The 22673-nt window shown below is 40.3% G+C and overlaps 1 protein-coding gene across 3 annotated transcripts in view; it reads left to right on the forward strand.

The window, feature by feature from the left end:
* The window catches only part of LOC123972359 (microtubule cross-linking factor 1), a 67108-nt gene that overhangs the window by 2129 nt on the left and 42306 nt on the right, over positions 1-22673 (forward strand). For all 3 annotated transcript variants that reach the window (XM_046051824.1, XM_046051825.1, XM_046051826.1), the window contains exons 2-3: positions 2340-2564; positions 2946-3104. In XM_046051824.1, the coding sequence (XP_045907780.1) occupies positions 2340-2564; positions 2946-3104 (384 nt within the window). The remainder of the gene's footprint in view (positions 1-2339; positions 2565-2945; positions 3105-22673) is intronic.

Here is a 22673-nt window from a genome sequence, read left to right on the forward strand (position 1 = left end):
ACGAGAGTTAATCAGCTTTACTGGCTCGGCAGTAATGGCTTTATCCCACAGGACTTGATAACAGTCAGATGTCCCATGTGTGTGGAGTTCGTTCAAACACCCTCCTGCCTGGCTGTCAGTCTGCCAGCTGGGACTCTTAGGTGAACTCTTCTACTAACCCCCTCCCCCCTCTGTTGTGGCTGGGAGTCCCCACCACTGCCAACACTGCTGCTCATGGAAAAGCATGTCCATCACGTTTATTTTACTTTGATGCCTCTCTGTATTTTTGCTTCTTGTATGAAGAGAAGAGCTAACGAAAAGATGCAGTCATGACGGGGATTTCAACCTGTGTTATTGTGTCTACATAATTGCACTACCAGGATAACACCAAGACACTGATTACAGAGTGAGAGCTGCAACTAACAATTCTTCTTAGAGCTGCTATGATTAGAGCTGTCCATTTATCGATTGTTCCATCGACAGAAAATTAACAGCAAACTATTCTGATGATAGGTTAATCAATTTTCATTCATTGTTCAAGCAAAAATGTAAAACATTTGCTACCCGCTTCTCAGATGTTTGCTGCTTTTATTTGTCACATTTGAAAGCTAATTGATTATTTTTCAGTTTCAGACTGTTGGTACGGTTAAAGAAAACCTGTGAAGACGTCATCTTGGGGGCGTGAGAAATTGTAATGAGCACTTTTTTTCATCAGACAAGTCAATACTGAAAACAATTATTAGCTTCAGTCTTATGTCCTGCTGTGAATGAAGTAAATATAAAGGATACATTTTCTAATTAATTTCAGCAGCTGCTCAGTACAGATATCCACACCTAACACCTATAAAGAGATGACTAACTACTGGTGATGACTGGGCATGCACACTCTCCATGAACACCAGTCATAAATCTGCTCCCAGGATGCTGTTCTGCCTCTGGCTCAGCTTCTTTTAACCTGGCCATCGATTGGGCCGACCCTGCGCGAGGTCATTATCTCCTTCCTCCAGGGCCCTCCTAGGATAACAATGGGCTCTGTGTTTTTCCAAACGAGGATAGATTTAGTTTTCATTAATTGACACACTCTTCCATACCTTCCTTCAGAACCCAGTTGTCTTTTCATCAGGTGCCAGTCAAACCTTTTGAAAATCCATCCCAGGGGAAATCTACTGAGCAAACTGATTCCTCAGGATGGAGCGAATACCCTCAGGGTTACCAAACAAACTATCGTAGTGCTACAGAGAATTCTTTCTCCTTTTTCTGTGTATCCAAGGCCGGGATGTTTCATGTTGATAAGAATATGAATACATCCCATCCAAGAGATAAGACGTTTTGAGCCAGTCTGTGACGTCATCGGCGCTACTTGCATTACGAGAAATTAGATGTAATCTTTCAAGTTATGTTGTTGAGTTAGAAAAATGTAAGCACCTTACATTGTCCCTCTGCTGTCACTGAAAATGTGTATGTCCATGTTTGAGCACACTGTCAACCACGTTAGCTTTTTGTGAAGCAGAGTAGAATCTTTATTTTCCTGTTTAAATTTAATTCACATAAGAAATGAAAGTTATGTCCTGGTGGCCAAGGGTTTAAGACATGCACTCACCTTATACATAAATCGCAATGTCCCCGGTTTAATTCTGGCTGGATGGTTTTGTTGCATCTGCAGATGAAATATTAAAATCTAACGAGCAGATTGCCACATTCATACTCCCCAGAAGCTGAACATTTTGGACACTCCACTAGCTATCATTTAGTGCCAACCTCAAATATGTCTTTCTAATGAGTAATATTCAAGTATGAAGACACACAGACATAAATGGAAACTGACAGGAGGAGCTGAAATATCTTACAAAGAACTTTCTGTCCTTTTATTGATTTTTTTTTACCACTTCAATATCAGTATTGGCCTATTATTCGTGTGTCCACAACTTATAGTTGATAAACATGGCACCATAAATGGGCTACTAAAGGTGGTAAAGACCAGAAGTCCTTTATTACTGCCTCATAAATAGAGATTTAGGAGATTTTATTCTTGTGTACCAACAAGAGTATTGTTTTGACAAAAGTGGATGGTACGTCTTTCACAATGATAGCATTTAAAGATATATATTTCCTTAAAACATAAAGCCAAGCTATTACCTTTATACACAGAAAACCTAAAAATACTTATTTGCAAAGCAGAATGAAAACATTAAAACATTATAACATGAGAGTCAACAAAGTGTATTACTGACTGCCAACCTTCACTGGTATGAAAAAAGAAAACTTGGAAATAGCACATTATTGATTGTTGTGGTGGTGTGGAAGTGGTTTTGAAGCCAAATTTCAGCCTGGCCCTGTATTCCTGTGTGTGTGTCTCTCAGGATGAAGTGGACGAGCTGCGGGCGGAGATGGAGGAGATACGAGACAGCTACCTGGAGGAGGAGGTCTACCAGCTGCAGGAGCTGCGGAGGGAACTGGACCGCTCCAACAAGAACTGCCGCATCCTGCAGTACCGCCTGCGAAAGGCCGAGCAGAAGAGCCTGCGGGTCGCACAGACCGGCCATGTGGACGGAGAGCTGCTCCGTAGTCTGGAACAGGACCTGAAGGTCTGTGAGAGTGTGTCAGTGTCTGTATGTATGTTTGTGTCTTTGTGTTTTCATTCAGTGTTGTGAGATTTGACTGATTCATCACTTCAACCTGGCAAATCTTTAATACAGAATCTTAAATACACTAAAGCTCTCATTAAAGACTAATGAAATACATTCTCTGGGTTAGAGGTTTCTTAAAGCAGTGACCCAGAGCACCTTTTCAGTGCTGGGAAAACCCTGGGAACATTAAGTGAATCATTAATTTGCAAATTAGGGTTGCAACTAAGGATTATTTTTATTATCAATTAATCGGTGTATTGTGTGTGTTATGAATATACCCATTTTGTGTTATCTGTTTGAACTGTTTGTTCTTGAACATGTCTGTCACTGTGATCCCAGGTGGCCAAAGATGTGTCGGTGCGTTTGCACAACGAGCTGGAGAGCGTGGAGGACAAACGCAGCAGAGCCGAGGATGAGAACGAGCTGCTTCGACAAAAGATCATCGAGGTGGAGATCTCCAAACAGGCGCTGCACAACGAGCTGGAGAGGACCAAAGAGGTGAGAGGACAATAACGGAGATGCTTTTTGAATACGAGGCTGTTGCAGGTCATGGGGAAACATTTGCTTTCACGTGCACAAAGCTGTATTCTCAGCAGATGAGCAGGGCCTAGTGGTGAATGAACGATGGGAGCATCAGAGAGTATTGAGAGTGAGTTGTGGCAGTCATCAGAAAAGTAGTGAAAATGATAACTGTGGTGGACGTGATTCTCACAAATGTTGGTGGCTATGCTGTTTCCACATTATGAATCTCCAGCCTACAATGAGATGCTAGTCAGTGTTGTGGCCTCTTGACTACCTGCATATAAACAAGTGGAAATCCCAGTTAACGTGATGCTATGTCAGATCAATCGGCCTGGTCAGCCGTGTCGCTGCAGTGAATTCATTCCATCAGTCAGAAAGCAGCTTCCTGATAGCCCTTTCAAAACCACTGCTTTGTGGAACAATGCACAGACTATCTGTGCAACTCTACATACATGTTATTTTTTAAAACCTATTTACTTATTTACAGCTTAATTCTGGTGGAATAGTTGCAGATGAAATGGACAATGGGTGATTTAGTGGATAGATGGGAATGTCAGTGTAAATTAACAGAAAGTACATACATTTCATATATTTTGCCACTTGGTTTTCCGATTTTGCTGACTATGTTTTAAGTTTTGGGACTACAGCTCCAATCCTGCTTTGGGTAATGTTAACAGGAAGTATAATGTTACCATAGAGTCATTGCTATTGGATTCACTTGAGCCCAATTTTTAGCTTTTATTTGTTTACATTTTGGTGACTCTGCACCATGGAAAGTCATCTCTCCTTAGCTAGTATGGATTTACAGACACACTTCCAATTTATATTGTTTTCAATTTGTTCAGACATTTCAGATTAAATCACTTGAATATATGCAGTGTGAGGTACTGATGGTATTTGCAGTCCTATGTTGCTACTGTAGCTATAGAATTCAGACTTTTGTCTATGAGGCGTTGTATCACCGTAACTCTGATGTTGCTCAGTGGAGTATTTGCTTTGATAGCAGTGCAGTAAGGTACCGGTAATAAGATCAGCGGAGGCTATTCTTGGTGCTTCTTTGGTTCAGCTGCTTAGACTAATCGATTCTGACAACAGCAGGTAACGTGGCGTCTGCCAACAAAGAGAAAGTAGGCTAATACCAGACCACTCAGTATGGAGATGTGGCTTTCTCTTGGCAGCTGGATGACTTCTCTTTTATTGTATGCACCTGGTTTAATTCCCAGCTTGTGCCAGTTTGACCTGTCTTACATGCCTCTGTAGGTCTTCAACTGGTTAAAAATCTATATTCGGAAGCAGTTTGTGACCTCAACTATCTGTGCTTGCAACATTGTTGTTTTTTTTAAAGGCATCCTATCTGCCCCTCATGAGCTGCATGTGCACAGACGAAGACGGAAAATCCATGTCTAGTGTGGATGTGCTAATGCAGCAAATGCAAACTTTTTGTTTGCTGTTGTTTGACACTGTTGACCTTTTGGAAGAAAAATGATTGGCGAGCAGTGAGACGGAAGTGAGAGGACAGGCCACATGAGGAGCTGTTAAAATTTGCACAGCAGTTATATTATTGGTGGTAGCTCCAGACCCTTAATTCTGAGCAGACCACAGGATGATTCAGACTCTCCTGTACACAGAGAAAGAGGCGAGGGAGTACGAGAGAGGCTGAGACAGCGGATGCTCCAAATGATTGCAGATTTTTTTTGTGTGTGTGTTCCCCTGAGGTTTGTCCCAGAAAAACACAAGCCGTCTCTGGATCTGCACTTCGACATCACATGATGCATTCCCCCCGCCCCTTCACCAGCGGAGTGCGTTTATAATGCAGCACCCCGATATTTTCCTTTTGTTGCACAGTTTCTTTGTCCAGGATTTCTCCGGCAGTTTATCACCGTGTACTCATTTGAAAGTGTTTAATTCCTGTGAAATTCATAATGCACCGTGGGTAACCCATTTATTCTTTTTATTGTTCATAACAGGGAATGATAAGAGTGTTTACAAACATTTAGTTAAGGGTGAATTTAAATGAATGAATCAAAGAATTTGCCGTCTGCTCTTGGAGTTGTTCAGTCACAGACATAGACTGTATCACAGAGATAAATTTCTGAGAGAGGAGGAGCATATTTTACTGATAAGAAAGTGGCTCAGCTTGACTGAAACATTGTTTCTTTCCCTTTCTGCTTTAATTACAAAATGTAAATTGTGACCCAGGTGTAATGTAACACAGTGAAAAGCAGAAAATCCTCCGAACTCCTTTGGATTTTTACTAGTTTTTAGGATTCTACAAGAGGCACATGTGTCTTCTTCCATTTAGTTTTACTTGTATCAGTAAAGTGAAGTGGTAACATACTTTTAGAATGCAAACAAGCTTCGTGAGCTACTTTGCCTCTCAAACTTTCTCTACTCAGTAGCAAAAGGGCAACTGGCCCCTGATAGTTTAGGCATCTCTGGCCTTTTAAAACCCATCTCCTCTTGTTCCTGTGCCCGTTCTCTGCTATCAGAGGCGACACAGCGTGACTCTGGCCCAGAGATTGGCACCTCTGCATGGATTAATCCAACAAGAAGGCCTGTTATAAAACAGCCTGGCGTGTTTTGGTGCACTCTGATGGGAGGGGGAAAGCGAGACAAAGAGACAGAGAGGCAGAGTGACGGAGAATGGCTGTAATCAGACGTCTGTAGGCCCTGCCTGCCTGCGATACGAACACAGCTCCACAGCTTACAGACCTGACATTAAACAGTTCAGGGGGGCTGGTTGACAGGACCCTCTGTTGTTACAGTATTGGCCTGAGGAGCAAATTGCTCCTGCTGTGTCTGTGTGGTCAGCAGGAAGGCGAACAACGATTGGTCGAGGGATTTTTTATTCCTCTGACATTTGATGAGAGGCCCACTGATACGTGTAATGAAATGGAACTAATGAAATGTCAACGTGCATAACAGGAGCATCAGGTGATTTATTAGGCCTTCTCTGTCCCCTGTGACAGAAGTTCAACTTTCATTACGGAAAAATGATAATCTGTGCCTTTCCTCCTTAGCGTGTCAGATTTGTTGACATACAGAAGCATTGACTGGACATCAGACCTTATGAGTACACCACACAATACAAAGCCAAAATCTACAAATTTACTACACATTTTGGAAGTGTAGGAGTATTTTATTGTGCTGATCCATTATAACACCACACTCCCCTTTGGAGTATGTGCATTATTACATATGGAGTACAATCACTTTGCTGGCACTAAGAGCATCTTTATATTCAAATGATTTAAAGGAGCTAGTTACCCAAATCACAAAAATATTTTCTCATTCAGCTATAGCAGTATCACACCATGTAGACAGCTGTTATAGGGAGTATTCCTTTGATAAAAGGTTATTCCAATAAAAACGTTGAGGTCTGCGCGTAATTGAGTAACTACAACTTTGTTTCTGGAAACCCACTTTTTTCTTTTTACTTTTAAATGGTAAGTAAAGCAAAACTCTCAATTCCATGGTTAGTAGGGCTGCCTAGAAGGGCAGAGCCCAATGTGACAAATTATTTAAAAAATGATCTGCATCTATTTTGATAATTAGTGTATCATTTTAATAAATTTTCAAGCAAAACTGGGGGGAAAATGCAGAATATTTCATGGGTCCACCGAAGACATTTATTGCTTTTCTTTGTCATGTATCATTGTAAATCAGATATCTTTTGGTTAATTGAAAAAATTAGCAATTTAGAAACCACCTTGGATGGTAACATTTTTTGGACTAAACGATTAAGTGATTCATTGAAGCAATTGTTAAAAATAAAAATATCAGTTTGTTACCCCCATGCAACAGAATGAAAATGATTATCAATTATTTTCAGAATAGTTGCAGATTAATAATCTATACAGATCTCATATCTGTACAGTAAATTTAAAGCCACACCTAGCATCTAGTTAGCGTAGCCTAGCATCAAGACTGGAAACAGGGGGAAACCTGGCTTTGTCCAAAGGTAACAAAATTCCCCAACCCCTCTAGTAGGATGTAGCCATCCTCTTAACAATGTCATTAAAACATAAACTATCACTGTTTTTTTTTTTGGTTTTTTTTGTATTGGCAATATAATTTTTTTTCGCATATGTGAAAACAGGAATCGAGGGTAACTCCAAGAGTTGCTGAAACATCTTTTGTTGCTGTGTTTCACTACTACAAAGGCACGAGAGGGGAATGCCTGCATTCTTAACAAGTCACGTCAACAATGCCTGAGTGAGAGTAACTGCAGACATCGTTTGTTTCATGTCAGAGCCGTCCGCCTGGTGCTCCTCTCTCACTTCTTTCTCACAAGATCTCAGCAGAAGAAATGGTGGCTTTGAAGAATCTCCTGATTCTCACTTCTCCTTCGTATCCTCTCCTCTCCTCTGCTGTGGTTCCCTGTTGGGAAAGTGTGAAGGAATCTCATTGACCTATTTAAAATCCTGTGTCTGACTCCACCAATGGGAAGGAGAGCGGGCGTGAGGAGAGGAGTAGCATAGGGACTCTGCTGTAAGTCGAAATCTGCTGCAGTGACACGCGTCCGTGGAAAGCTTATCATCACACAGCGGCTGTTCAGTTTGCTCGATTTCTCCATTCACACAATGGAAAGGAGAAGGTGAATACTGATAAGATATTGCTGTTATTCAGGTAGAGATCACTGAAGTTTAAAAGGTCAGACCTGTGTTGTGAAAATGTTATAAAAATAACGCTATCTGTATTGTATAAAAAAGGGGGGATGCTGGGTTACATTGAAGTGTAAGGGACAAAGTCAATTGTTCCATAACATAAATTTCCTGAACTATTTCTGCTATTCATGTTGGAGGCCCTTTATACAGCCATTTCCTGGTTATTGCTTTTTTGCTACCTGCTAATAGTATTTATAATACATATCTGCCCTGCTTTTACAGCCCAGCTGGAAAGTTTCTTAACACTAAAATTAAAATCAAGCCCAGGCTGATGATTGATCTGATCTCTGTTTCCGCATCTACCCAGTAAAATAATATATTAGGACACGCCCAAGAAATATGAAAATGACCTGCAGAGCAAGTTATCAATTCTGCAGGAAACCCTGGAGTGATGTGTTTTGATTCTGATGTGCTGTCTTTTGAAGTTTAAAAGCCCTGAAAAATGAAATTCCTCCTCTGTATGAACATGTTTCTAACATGTTCATTTAGAGGACTAAAGTGTTTTAGTTTACAGAAGCATCAAAGCTGCCACTTTATAATTTTAAAACATCCTGAAGCATTCACGGTGGCAGCAATTAAAAGTGTTCTTTAAATGCCTTAGGTCATAGGGACATTTTAAAGCATTTCAAAAACACATTTCTAAACACAATCTTCAGAAATCTCGAGACTTGACTCGTCTTTCGCATTTCATTTTATTGTACCAGTTAAAGTATCAAAGCTAGTAAAAATTCAACATCCATTTGACTTTTTTATTTCTCTTTAAGTAGTAAACATATCTGCTTTTTACATGCTTGTCTCCTGTTTCCACCATTGATTTCATGACTGGTGCAAGTTCAGAGTTGCTGTCACCTTTTTAGTTCCCTTTGTGATGATGTTTATAGTGATGTATATTCTATACAAACAATCCAAAAAATAGTTTTGAAAAAAAGGCCCATCAAGGCAAATATAATCCAGCAGCTTTTCTATTAGGTGATTAATTAACCCTAACACAACAGATAATCCGGAATAGGCAGTTTTCTACTGCAGGAAGATGAAATATATTTGAACAAGACTAAGAGGCTACAGCCTGTGAGACTTTCACCGCGGTGCTTTGAGACAAATGCTACTCACAGCATGCTAACATGCTCAAAATGACAGCGCTAACATGCAGATGGTACGCATGTTGAATGGTTGAATGTTCACCATCTTTGTTTAGTGTGACAGTATGCAAATATTTGCTAATTAGCATTAAACACAAGTCCCACTGAGGCTGATGTCATCCGTTTTACAGACAGATGGTGGGGCTAGATGAAAAATCAGGATCGCCAAAGTTATTCAAATTCATCCCGAGTGCGAATGATGAATGTCATGGCAATCTATCCAGTAGTTGTTGTAGATTTTTTAGGCTGGACCAAAGTGGTGGACCAACTGACAGACAGACAGACTGCCATGCCGCTAGCATAGCTAAAAAGCATTATCTCATCATACCACAGTACGCTGCTCATCTTTTAACCTATATCTGAAAACAGCAGAACATCCACAGTGCCCATCCGCGTTTGGTTTCTTGGATGCTTCTCTTCTCCACTGTAACAAATGGTATTAGCAGTTATATTGAGGGAGGTTGACAGCAGCTTGGCAGGCTGTAAGTTAGACTGAGTCATTGTGTTTCTCACCTCTCCTCCAAACACAAGGAACAGCCATGCCATCAGGAAAATAGAGTTCCCTGTAGCATATTATGGGGCATAGCCTTGATTGAAATATAGTCTTCAATAAAACAGGTACAGAGTCAGTTTTGATCCGAGTTATGTGCTGTATGTGGAACGATTGTGGAATCACTTGTAGGCTATTTCTACTAATAAAGCTCTATTGTTAATATTTTTATTTGAACAAAAAGGCGGGTAAAAGGGGTCAAACAGATAAACATGCTGAACATATAGTGGAGCATTTAGCAGCTAAAGAGACACAAATTGTTTCTCGGGAGTAGGTGAGGTGAATAATATTGGACGTTATTCATCCAGTTAGACACAAAGCTGACTCAAACCTGGGTCTCCCACACCTAAGTCATGTATGTTACACACTGAGCCATCGCCATAATATGGCAAGACTTTGTGCCTTCTGCCCATAGTGACCAAAGAAATCAATACTTTATGTTTTCTATATGTGAGGTGGGTTAATTTTGTAAGCATATTTAATAAAAACCTGTTGAAAAGTTTGCACTTTAATACAGTAATTGGTTATACTTTAAAATGTCAGAAAATACTGGAGAAATTGCATCAGAAGAGCCCAGGGTAGCTTCTTTAAATTGGTTGTTTTGCCCAAACAAAATTTTAAAATTTTCCAGAATATAGGACAAAGTAAAGCAGGGAATATTTTCATTTCAGAGGATGGAAACATCTAAATGTAATTTAAGTTAAAAAACTTAGATGACAACTTAATCTCCATTTGTCTGATAACGAGTAAGTATTGTATGTTAGACACATTGTTGACCAAGTGTTTCATCTTATCAGGAGGCTTCAGAACAGCACTCCTTTAAATCAAAACTATGATGATGTAAGCTTCTCACTTTACGTTGCATCTGTAAATAATCCCAGCCCGGTCACATGTTCAGTGTGGGCTCTCTCTGTGTCAGTGCGTACCCCTGTTTATAGATGAGACCACAGGGCGTATGTGGAGTCAGTGAGGTCCACTGTAGTCTGATGGACTAAAAGAGTTTATTTGATGTGGCAGGGGTTAGACACTGTCTGAGTCACACAGGGTTGTCACGTAGTTCTGGCCAACAGCAGCAGGATGATACAGGGCTGCTTCAACAGACATGTGTAGACGCCAAAGGAGGATCCTACAGGCTGTCTAGTTGAGAAGAATATCACATCCTTTGTCATAAAAAACAGATATGGAAGCAGTACATCAGACACACAGTTGGGGCAAGTTTCAAACCTCAAAAACTTTTGGTACCGAACAAAATGCATCTGCAGTACCAATTATTTAAAACTGTACTGAACACACATTCATACAGCCTTTGCAGGTTGTGGTTAAGAAATGGAAAATACGCACGCACTACTTGGTTATTCCTAATATTTATCACCTCATAAAGTTGATATGGTGTTAGTAAACAGTTACATATTTATACATCCAGCAGACAAGAAGCAGCATTTTTTTGGAGTTGTTGTTTCTGGCCAATATTTACCGTTAGCTCAGTTTTGGTCTCCATCAACTCCCAAGGGAAATATTTAGTATGTTCACCAGCTAGTTTCTAACTTGTAATTTGGTGCAGTGTACAGTAGGGGCGGGGGAGAAAATCGATGCAGCATAGTATTGCGATTTTCCATGACAATACTGTATCGATACACATCAAGTCAAGTAACAATCTTTTATTATATAAATTGTATATGAGAAGTTTACTTTTTGGTAAACTTCTCATGTACTGTATAATAATAAAATTAGTTGCTTTTCAATCCACAAGCTGGAAAAAAAGGTAATAAATTGCAATATATTGCAATATGTTTAAAATCGCAATAATATCGTATTGTGGGGCCTCTGGTGATTCCCACCCCTGGTGTACAGTCTACTTTTAGAGCATTTTTGTTGGACTATAAAACCAAAACAATGAGACTCTAAAATTCTCTTTAGCAGTGAGGGGGAGTTGCAGAGCTGATAATCGGTGATCGTCATTTTTTTTATTGTAAATAGAAAGTGCAGCTTTAAATGAAACAATGTTTTTTGTACAACATGTTACATTAAAGTATCTTTAACGTTGTAACGTAAAGTAAAGCTATACCCAGCCAAATGTAAACTTTAAACTGAGCAGATGTCCCATGTGAGTTGGGTTGTTTTCTACAACAACTCATCACACTTTTAACTTTCTTACAGTCCAAGAGCACATAAGCTCCTCAAAAAAATACAGAGCTGTGCTTGGTCAAGCTTGCAGTATTGTTTTTAGTCCTCTTTAAGAGCTCTATTACGGGAAATATACCGGTCTTGGAAGCTGCATGGGCCCCTGAGTGTTTTCTCCAAAGAAGTAGATGTAGCTGCATGTATTTGAGCAACGTGGAAGCCTATCGATTCATGCTTTCGTTTGAAGTGCGCTCGTTATAGAAGCTGAGAAGAAGGAGTGGAAGACTGGGGGAGGCAGAGAGATGCTGACACTCCCATCTCTCTAGGGTTGTATGTTGCATGCAGTCGTGATTAAATGATGACTTCAGCAATAAAGACAGAGACCTGCCTACGCGGCTTGTTACGCTCCAAGGCAAGACTTCATCAAAAGCTGTGACATCTCAGTGAATCTTATCCCTCCATCCACCTCTTCTACTGGCGCTCAATAGCTCTTCTTTTGAGAAATAATCCCCTCTTCCTGTTTTTCTCATCTCTGCTGGACCATTATCCGGTTTCTTTAAAATCTTACCATGCCACTTCTCACTGAAGCAATCATTACATAGAGTTTGTCAGTGCTGCTTTGTAGCTGATTTTTTAAAACAGCCTGAACCTAATATTTAAACCTTATTGTTTTATGTTTTTCAGACATGAACTGTGTCCCAAAACGTCTTCGTTATCATCCTCGGTTTTTATATAGCATTCATACGGCTTCCAACAGGATTTGTGTGATCCCTACCATGACTAATAATGAATATCAGAATGCTGTAAAATATAAGAGAATAGGATAAATCATCATACAGAATTAGCTTGAGGATTGCATATTAAATTGCATTAACACATATAGCGATAAAGATGTTTGACTGGTTTTTGAATCCCTCTATACATAGTTTCATAAAATCCCTGGCAGTAAAGCCACTACCAAAACACTTGAGTAGCAAAACAGATATGTGTGTGAAAATGTCACTGATCATAATAAATTAAAATACTAAGTGGAATTCTTTAATTAAAGTAATAGTTTAGTGGATGGCATTTTGTGGATGATTCTATCCAAAATAGTCTATAGTATTTTAAGTGTGACCCACATAGAGTCAAACCTTGGCATTGACCCACAAATAAGTGGTTCTTTTTAAAAAATATATTTTTTATTGAAACCTTGGTGTAGGTCAAATATTTAAATGCTACACTTCCTTTTTGTAAAGAGGACATGGAGAGAAAAGCTTAATAGGATAAAAGGTGTTATTTTTAATGATTCATCAAATATAAAATTCAAAACGAGCAATAGCTTGTAAACTGAAGCATGATACAAAAACACAAAAATAAAAATTTAGAAATATCAAGATCCAGGCAAACATTTTATTCAGGTCATCTGTGCATCACCTTTTGATGTTTGATACTTCCTTAGTTTTTTGTAGTAGTAATTAGTTCTGCAGCAACCGAGGGGCGACCGTGGCTGTTGCTCTACTTAATTCCTTCTTAAGATTTACAAGGCCCAGCTCAGCCGAGGGAGGGAAACCTCCACAGATTCAGAAACACTTCATAACTAAATTTTAGCTGGTAACTGCATGCACCTACGGACACAAACCCTATGATATGAATCTCCATTTGTCTGATAACGAGTCCGGGTAACGACTCTCTAGATTACTCTGGGCCTCTGCTGCCACCTGAGCTCAGACTTCGTTATCTTTTACAACATTCTCAGTGGTCCACTGGGATTGGGTAATAACACAGCATTTCAAATCTCACTTTCCTCTTTTATTGGCTCCCCTCCTACTATTTTCAAGCCACAAAGACGGCATGTGTGCAGAAGTGAAGGCCCCTCCCTCTTATTACCAACCTATTGTGAACCTTTTGACACACACAAGAGGACAGTGAAGTACTGTTTGGTGCGGGGGTGAGGACGACCTCATTATCAGCCAGCTGGACAGCCCTGTCGGCCACTCATCCCCCATCCTACGTCCTCCTCCAACACTCCTCCTCCCAAGCTCCAGTCACAGATGAGAATAACGCTCTGTTGTCTGCTGCCCATTAGTGAGCAGAAGAAACATGGCTGGAGCCCAGTGGGAGGGACGTCCAGGCTACCTCTGCAGAGTCCCAGATAGACTGATAGTTTAGTGAAGTTTATTATCATGCAGTTATACGGTTTTAGTTATTCCTTATTACCATAAACATACTTAATGATCATAGAATTAAGAACCAGACTCTTGAAAAACAACTTGGCTCATGCTAATTATGAAAAGTAGATGATCTTAGAAATGGCTGCAGTCCCTAGCTAGATGATAATCACAGGCTGAAGCTTAATAAGCCGCTGATAAAGGCTTAATTAAAGCCCGGCAGCCATCTTCAGAGGCTGTTGTTTACAGAAACAATCAGATATAGCACAGACTAAATAGGCTTATTGTGTTTTTTTTCCCACATTTATACTGGAATGAGATTTGATCCAGTGAATTCAACTGTCTGATCTATGTGATTCTATTAAGGTATTTTCTATTTATGCATATAATCAATTATTTTGACCCCTGACATACCTCTGTTTCTAAAATGAGATGTCTAAAGGTATAAAGTTGTTGAAAAAAATGCTATACGGGTTTTTTGAACATACAGACAATACTTGGAAAAGGATCAGTTCATTGTTGTTTTTGGTCCTTTAATAGGATTTATTGACAATTATATAATCAGCCTGCTAACAGGTGACACAGATATGTTGTCATGGTATTGTTACCATGTTGCATTTTACAAAGTTAGCAAACAGCCTTAACCTTATCCAAATATTGTTGTGTATGGTGTTGAATCCAGAATGTTTCCACACATTACTTCTCACCAGGTTTTGTGTTCTGATTATTGATTCAGCAAGACTCGCTTGGCTTAAGTATTTCTCTGTAACATTGATATTTGTTGTAAGATTAGCAAATATCAAATATAAAAAAAACATTTTAAGGTATATTCTAGGTGTTTAAAAGAAAGTCAGTCTTTTTTATCAGGGTGGTGTGGGTGAGGGATTCAAATGTTGCTAAATGCTGATTGGTTTACAGAAGTATGTGACATCACCGTTTTTTCCGACTATGCCCCACCCACTTCAAACCAGTGAGAAGAGCTCAGAGAAATACAGAAATCCCTCTTGTGAAATAACCAAAACTGTCACCAAAAGATTGTGTATCCATGCAGGGCCCTATCACTCATAGTAAAAAGCTAGCTGAGAAAATGGGTTTTAAGGCCTTTAAGGAAGAGAGCAATAATCTAGTTAACTAATAGGTAAATAGAGCATGCAGTAGATCAGATCATTTTTTGAATGCCCACTCTAAAGTACAAGACATGGAGTGTAATAGATTGTTAACTTCCCCTCTGCAAAGCTTGTGTAGTGGCTGAAAGTTTAGGTCACGTATATATCATCGTCTTTAATTCACAAGTAAAGAGAAATAAGCAAAAGAAGATGCTGCTGCTGCTCACGATGCTTGCTTTAGCTCATTGGCTAACCGCATCAACGCAACTGTTTAAAATCAGTCAGCTTTGATCGAAGTGGATCGGCTGATAAAAAGGTACTGCAACAGGCCAGAGCCAACAATCACCCAGATTCTCTCATGCTGATCAAATGTTTCATTTTCTTCCATGTTCAAGTGATTTCAAATACAAGCTAACACAGCTAACACAAACGTCTTGTCAGTGCGATTTGTTGATGGCAGCAAAGAGATTCATTTTTATGTCGCTTTGGACAATACATTGCAAGATTTGTCCTTTAAGCCTCCTTTTGAAAGAGAAATTCTGAATCTCAGCTGAATCAACTAGTTCAAGACAGGTTGCATACAAGAAGAGTTGATCCCTTTTCTTTACATGTCTGAGCCAGTGATATCTGTTGTGGCAGCAACCGCATGGGAAATGTAGTATCTCTTACTGCTTGTGATTTGTCGGCATTATTTAGCCTGGGGGCTCCAGTCAAGCCTAACTCTCGCCGATCTTTTCCGTCTCCTCTGTTGTACATTATGATGAGAGCAGAGCGACATTCGCCTCCCCTGCCCTCCCCACATGACTCTCTCTATCTCTGCACAAAACACACCACTGGCACTCTGCCAGGCTGCCTTCCCAGAATACTCTACAGACCTGCTGAGGAGTTTGCAGGCAGATGACATGGCAGCTCTTCCCACCTCCTGGCCTGTCTGAGCCACAGTGTCATTTATAGCTGTTAGTGCAGCTCCACAAACGGGACGACTCTTGTGACACATTGAAAATTTTTTTTTATAGCCTCCACTTAAAGTCACGAGTGTGAACTGTCGTTGAGAATGCAGTCTGTTTTTTTTTTTAGATCCGATGTGCATTAGATGACCTCCAGACAGAGCAGTGGAGTGAAGGCCTTTCAGATATATTGGTCAACTGCTTCTCCCTCGGGAAGGGTTTTGCTGAATTTGCGTGCTCTTACAAAGCACTGACCTGCAGCCCATTCATAGTTACACATGTTCCCACCTGGGAGCTGCCCACAGACTCATGGTTTCACCAAGGGCAATGTTATAACCTGGACTGCTCATTCATTTTTCTTAGTTTCAGAGTTGATTTTATCCTCGTCTTACATTTAGGCTATTGTTGCCATCTGCAACTCTGCTTTTATTGTCATCTTGGACTTGTAGCTTCCTGGTAAAATAAATGACAATATCACACTTGGTTTGTTTAAGATATTTTTTGGGCATTACCACCACACAGTGGGAGGAAAGGCAAAGGAGGGAGAGAGGGGATGACATGCGGTAAAAGGACTGGGCCAAACTCGAACCCGAGCCACTGCGGTACTCTACCAGGTGAGCTACCAGGACGTCCCGCCACACTTTTGTCTAATGGGGTTAATCTTTCTTGTTTTCGTTATTTTACTTTACCGTATTTTAAGTCCAGAAAATAAAATAAAAAAGCTACTTTTTGAAGATGTATTTAGTAGTACAGTGGTAGTTCTTGTCTCAGGGCTGGAGATCTGTTCAAAATGTACTTGTTCACTGATGTCGGTTCATCCCGTCTGGTGGTTTCTTCATGTCCATTTTTATAACACAAATATCAATCACCACTTCTCCTTTCTGGCCTCTAGTACTCAGGGACCTGTCACCCTGTTAGACTCCACCACCAGCCAGCTCTCTCACCACAGAGCCGGCGGGGTGGAGGTGCCACTTCTGCGCTTGTCAACCCTCCACATCAGCGAAAGGGCTAAATCAGGTCCACAGCAGCTCACTGTTTATCATGGCTGCGTCTAGTCCGTCAGTTTGTTCTTTAAAGCCACAGTGTTTGATGAAAATGTCAGGGCATCCCACAGTGTAAATATCACATTTTATGGGATAATATATTCCATACTGTTAAAACATTATTAATAACAGCACAAGCAGGGATTGATTAGAGTGGTTTGTAATTAAATTGCCAACAGCCCATAGCCAGAGATCTTATTGCTGAAGACTGAAAGCCATGACAATAAAAGTGTCAAAATACTTTTGTGTAAGCCACAGCACATAATTTGGTGTAGTCCAATGTTGATTGCTTTTCTATCATAGTATAAGGGATGGATTAAATGGTGTGTTTATCTGTTATAATGTAAGCTGCAATCATTAGCATATCCAACTAATTTCCTACAGTATTAACCAAGAATTACTTCCAAGGCCAAGGACGATCATACCTACATGAATTTAGTTGTGCGGTTACAGGTTACGTTAAAATAAGGTCCAGTTCATGGCTAGCACATTCATTTTTTTAATTTTAAAGTTTATAAGACTACCATGTATGTAGCAATCACAAGCATGTTAAAGATACAGGATTCTCACTTTAAAAGGAGTCAAATGGAGGCATTAAAAAGTCAGCCAGAGATGGCGTTTTCAGCCAATAATTGAAGTAGCTAATTTAATTAGCAAGCAAGCCAGCAACATCTGATCTAATCTGCCAGCCACAGTTGTCATTTCATCCAGCAAAGTCGATGGTCGACATCTAGTAATGAGAATCCTGCTTTACTCTACCTCTGATATGAAAGACCCCTAGTTTTAAAAATTATAGAAAAATTCAATGCTAAATCTGCATTCGTTATCTGTGTGAACTGCCGTACGAGAACGGAAAGCTTGACAGGCTGCGGTAAACTGTGACTAGTGATTTTTGGGGGGGAAGTTGGTTGTTCTGGTGTTTTTTATGCTTAACAAACAACATCTATCAGTCAAACAGTATCAGGGCAGTGCTGTGGTATCTTTTTTTCCTTGGATTATCTGCAAATTAAGTTTTAGTTTAGTTCTTATTCTTAAGCATAATTGCTCCTTCTGTTCAGCGCAAACACACCAATGTGGCTGCCGCAAGCATGAATACAGGTCACTTTCAACTACCAAAAGGATTTCATCCCCTGAAAAAAAAAATGTATCTGTAGAATATAAGTATAAGTAAATGTTACTGTCATTGTAATACTTAAAGTGTAACTGTATCCATTACACTGAATCAATTTGTCAGAGCTCTGTGTTACAGAGCTCTCAGTCCTTCTATTTCCAGGTCAGATATTTCGATTTGCCCGTCTCAATCCATCCATTACCATGGCAGCGAGAGATGGACAGCCCAGCCAGGCGATGGGTCATTAATTGCTGTGAGAAAATGTTCTGGCTTTACTACTGTTCACAAGGCAACCAACCGGCGTAGCTTCTGTGCAGAGACATCGTTACCATTAATTGTTCAAAGAATTCAAAAGCATTTGTATTTAATCAATACAGTTCTTTTCTTTTTGATAATATACAATAGTCTACTTACTTGGTATTAAAGTACATATGTCATCCAGTAAGCCTAAAAATTCTCATCTTGATCAGGGGGGGTCAGATAAAGATAAGATAAACCTGAGGGGTCTCAGTATGATTTACAGGATAGGAAAGAAGAGGACAGGATCTTGTGAACAACTGGACACTTTGACCTCCTCAGGCCTCTGGTATTATTCAAATCAAACACTTATTGACATATAACATGTGACAAGGGGTTGCAAGTAGACAATGCTTAATTTCAGGTAGTCATAACATATATCTAGATATTAATCTGAGGAGTATAAAATTACTATGATTCAAAAGAGTCTGTTGTTGTTGGCAGTGGAAACAGCTGCTTGTCACACATTTCTTTTCATTATTGGTGGAGTTGTGCAGGTCGCACACTCCAAAAGGTTGATAAAAGAGGGTTTTACATGCCCTCCTTCTTATCTGTCTCCACCTGGTGTAATATGCTGTTATCTTCACAGAGATAACACACAATCTTCACTGCCTCTTTCTTTGCTTTATTTAATGCCATTTTCTCTACTGCGCATCATTAAAGGGTCCCAATATATATTGCTAAAGCCCTGTCATACAGAACTGCTGCTTTCCTCATCGTTTGTTACTTCTGCCTATATGCAGAAAAATGCAGATTACTTTACTGTAAGACACGCTGGGCAGAGCTTCAGCTAAAATGACAGAATATGAATGAATCTGGCCAGTCGCTGTGTCGTGAAGGAACCCTGAGGTGGAGCTGATTGTGATTATACATTTCAGAGAAGCTAAACCTGCTAATGGGAGCGCTCACTGAAGTGTAGCCTCTCCTCTCTCCTACTTTCTCCTTACTGCTGGTTCTGCTGATTCAGCACACCACACTCAGTTTGCCAGCAAGTTAATGTAACATGCTTGCGCAACACTCACACACACACACGCACACACACACACGCACACACACACACACACACACACACACACACTCACAGACACACAATGACTAATCACAAGGCTGATTCTTGGGTATTTTGTTAAACCTGATTTACTGTGGAGGACAACTATCTCTCTCTTCATGTGTTCAATTGTTTAGTTCTTATCCTCTAATCAAGAGAATTGCTAATTATTATTAGCAGCAAATTACTGTATCCTGTTGTTTTTATTGCAAATCAGCACGGCTCTGTTCTGTACAAGGGATTAGTAGAAAATCTCTTATTCCACCAAAAAGTTGCCTCAACCTTGTGTCTTTGGTTGGCGCCAGTGGGCACCGTGGCATCATGTTTTCTGCGAGCAGCATGCCAGGCTGTTGGGTTGTTCAGGGATATTTGTAAAGCGTAAGTGAAAGAGGAATGACATGCCCCATAAAAGCTCTATTGTGCTGCTCTGAAATGCATGTCAGGTCTCCGACTGTGGTCAGGACCAGCTCAGTGAAGAGGAACAGTATGGGAGTGACCCGCCGCTGCTCACACGCAACCTCCGACAGACACACATACACACAAATATTAAATTACACACACACACAGGCAGGCATATTGTGCTCATGTTGCAGCACAGGATGATATATGACCTGTGCATGTGAGAATGCTATAGCTACCAGTGTCGATTCCTAGGAGAATTAATGTTTTCTCAATCTGCTATAGGACCTACAAGTCTTTAGTGGGCAGCTAAGAATAGCAGCACTGTTGACACCTCATATACAACACCTGTTAATCTACAGCCTTTGTTGTCATGTTTATTGCAAAAGCATCAATAAACTGTATTGTAAATTACAATGAAAATGTGCTTCTTACTGTAGGTAGTTATGTTTTCACCCCTCTTTATCTGTCATCAAGATATCTTGAAAAGTTATAATTCAATTTCTTTGAAATACGGTTGACAGATAGTCCTTAGTCAAATAATCAGTTAATTAAATTTTTGCGATGATATGGATAATAGATTTCCCGTATTATACGATTATCGCATTTCAGCCATAAATAGTTTGCTGCATTCGAGGACTGAAAGAAGGATCTGACATCCAGGACTAAATATCAGTAATTCCCAGTTTCTTTTTATACGAAAAATTTACCTGAACAACAAATGATAAAAAAGTTGGCTGCAGCTTGTGTTGCAAAGTGTTTGGCATTGCGGGTTTGGGCTCTACTGAGGATGCATTAAGAATACAATTAGTTAGCTAAATTTATAAAACTTGGTGGAATATCTTAAAACACACAAGGCAGCACATTTACCATGGTTGGAAACAATCTCCTCACTCTGCTATTGAGAAATGTTGATAAATGGAGTTTATAAATAGACTGTTGAAAGCTGGCAGTCAGTTTCATGGTCTACCTACTGAATGACAGAGATGTTTTTCAAAAAACTTTTTTTTGTGATTTGAGGAAAGTGAAATAACACTATGAAGGTTTATGAACATATATGGCCTTGAAAACAGAAGAACATCACACTAAATCTAGCAACTAAAGTCACAAATATGCTTCAACTTTCTGCTGTCTCCCTCAAAAACTTAGCTCTTCAGATGCTGGAAGGCACACTGGGATAGATAGTTGTCCATAAATGGTCGTAATGGACATATAGCTATGATGTCTGTACTTAGAGCAGCGGAACCAGCTGTAAACATAACACTCACATATTGTTATCACGTAATATCGGCAAAAGTGTCAGCTAACAGTTGCTTATTTACACAACCAGCAGACATGGAGCAACCTAAGTATTCACTTGGAGTCAAGTTTGTGTTCTCCTGACAAAAGTCCAATATTTACAGAGGGGGACCACAGGGTCGGATGATAATTCAAGCGATCCCTTTCACATTACATGCATTGATGCATTAATATAAAAGCTTTGATTAGTGCAGCATAAGATCGTGTGTAAAGGACATTTATGATGTCATATTATGAGCAGTGGGGTGCTTTATGCCAAAACGTCCCCATTTTCAATTTCACCAAATAAACATTTTTGTAATGTCCTTAAAACTGATGTGTGGGAAGAGTGATGTGCAGTCCCATGCCTGGCATCCTCTCCGAAGCTCTGCTCCTGCATTCAAAGGAAGCAATTCTCTTCTCTTCTAACATTAAGGATTTCACATTCACCACAGAGGTGAAGAGCAATCTCTTGACAGCTATTGATGTCAAGATACAGGGGCGAGGCCAGAGTCTGTTTACAAGATGCTCACATCCACTGGGGATGGCCTTGACATTGGAATGACCTCGCAGAGTGCTGCATTCAGCCTGTCTCACTGCCAAACAAATGCACACACTGGCAGATGTATGTAAACCCACAAACCCGCTCGGCCTCGTACGCACATGCAGGAAAATAAGGCAGGCACACACTGACAAAAGCACAAAACACATACACCCACACGTTCTCAGACACATGTGGGAGACTGATGACTGCAGATAGACACACATGTACGGACAAGCACACGTGTGGTGTGCACATCAGCTGAGCAGCACACTCTACCGGATTACTTTAATTTAGTTAGCTTTGATTGGTTTAGGGCTTTTTGAAATGGCACTGCCACCGCTATTCACTGTAGCCTTACTGTAGCCAGTACGGGGGTTTGTGCACCATTTTTTTTAATGGCGCATTGAATTCCAATGGGTTGTATGGTTCATATTTGGCGGATGGAGCATATCCAGATGCAGCATATTTAGGACTGTCTATGCCTACTGCAGGTGCTGCAAGCTAAAGATTTATCTTCCTTATAAAAATAACGCAGCGGCAGAGATCATGGTGTAGCAGGAGCTTTAAAAGAAAACACTTATGCATCAGAATGTGTCCCTGGATGGAGAAAAATTTAATTAAACGATAAAATGAGAGCATGTGACAGGTTTGAGCATTCATTCAAGTGTGTGTGCTGTATTAATTAATTTATTGAAACGGATTACAGTCCAGATTGAGCGCTCATTCATCCAGATCTCACTAATATAATCTGCCTCTAAACATTTCACAGCGACTTATCTCTCTGAGCTCTCCCGCCGGGTGAGCCATATTTATGCTGTTGTGATGGAGTCTTAGGCCCCTCTGTCAGGGCTGAGAAGGGGTTTATCTGCATCCAGCCGCCATCGCAGCTCCTTTTGTGCTCGACTCCCCCCGTTCCCTCCCTCTAGCTCTCCACCCCGCCCTATTTCGCTGGTCACACCACACTTCCTGTTAAATCCCATTACAGAGCCAGACGCTGGTCTCTGCACTGTGTTACAGTCTTTGAGCAAAATCATAAATAGGCCAAGCTGTTGAGTACAGATGCTGCCGAAAATACACTCGTTGTGTTCCCATTCTCACTCATCCTCCGCCCCCAAAATACTTTTTCCTTCCCACACTGGGATTTT

The sequence above is a fragment of the Micropterus dolomieu genome, linkage group LG06 (assembly GCF_021292245.1).
Source record: "Micropterus dolomieu isolate WLL.071019.BEF.003 ecotype Adirondacks linkage group LG06, ASM2129224v1, whole genome shotgun sequence".
Taxonomy (NCBI): Eukaryota; Metazoa; Chordata; class Actinopteri; order Centrarchiformes; family Centrarchidae; genus Micropterus; species Micropterus dolomieu.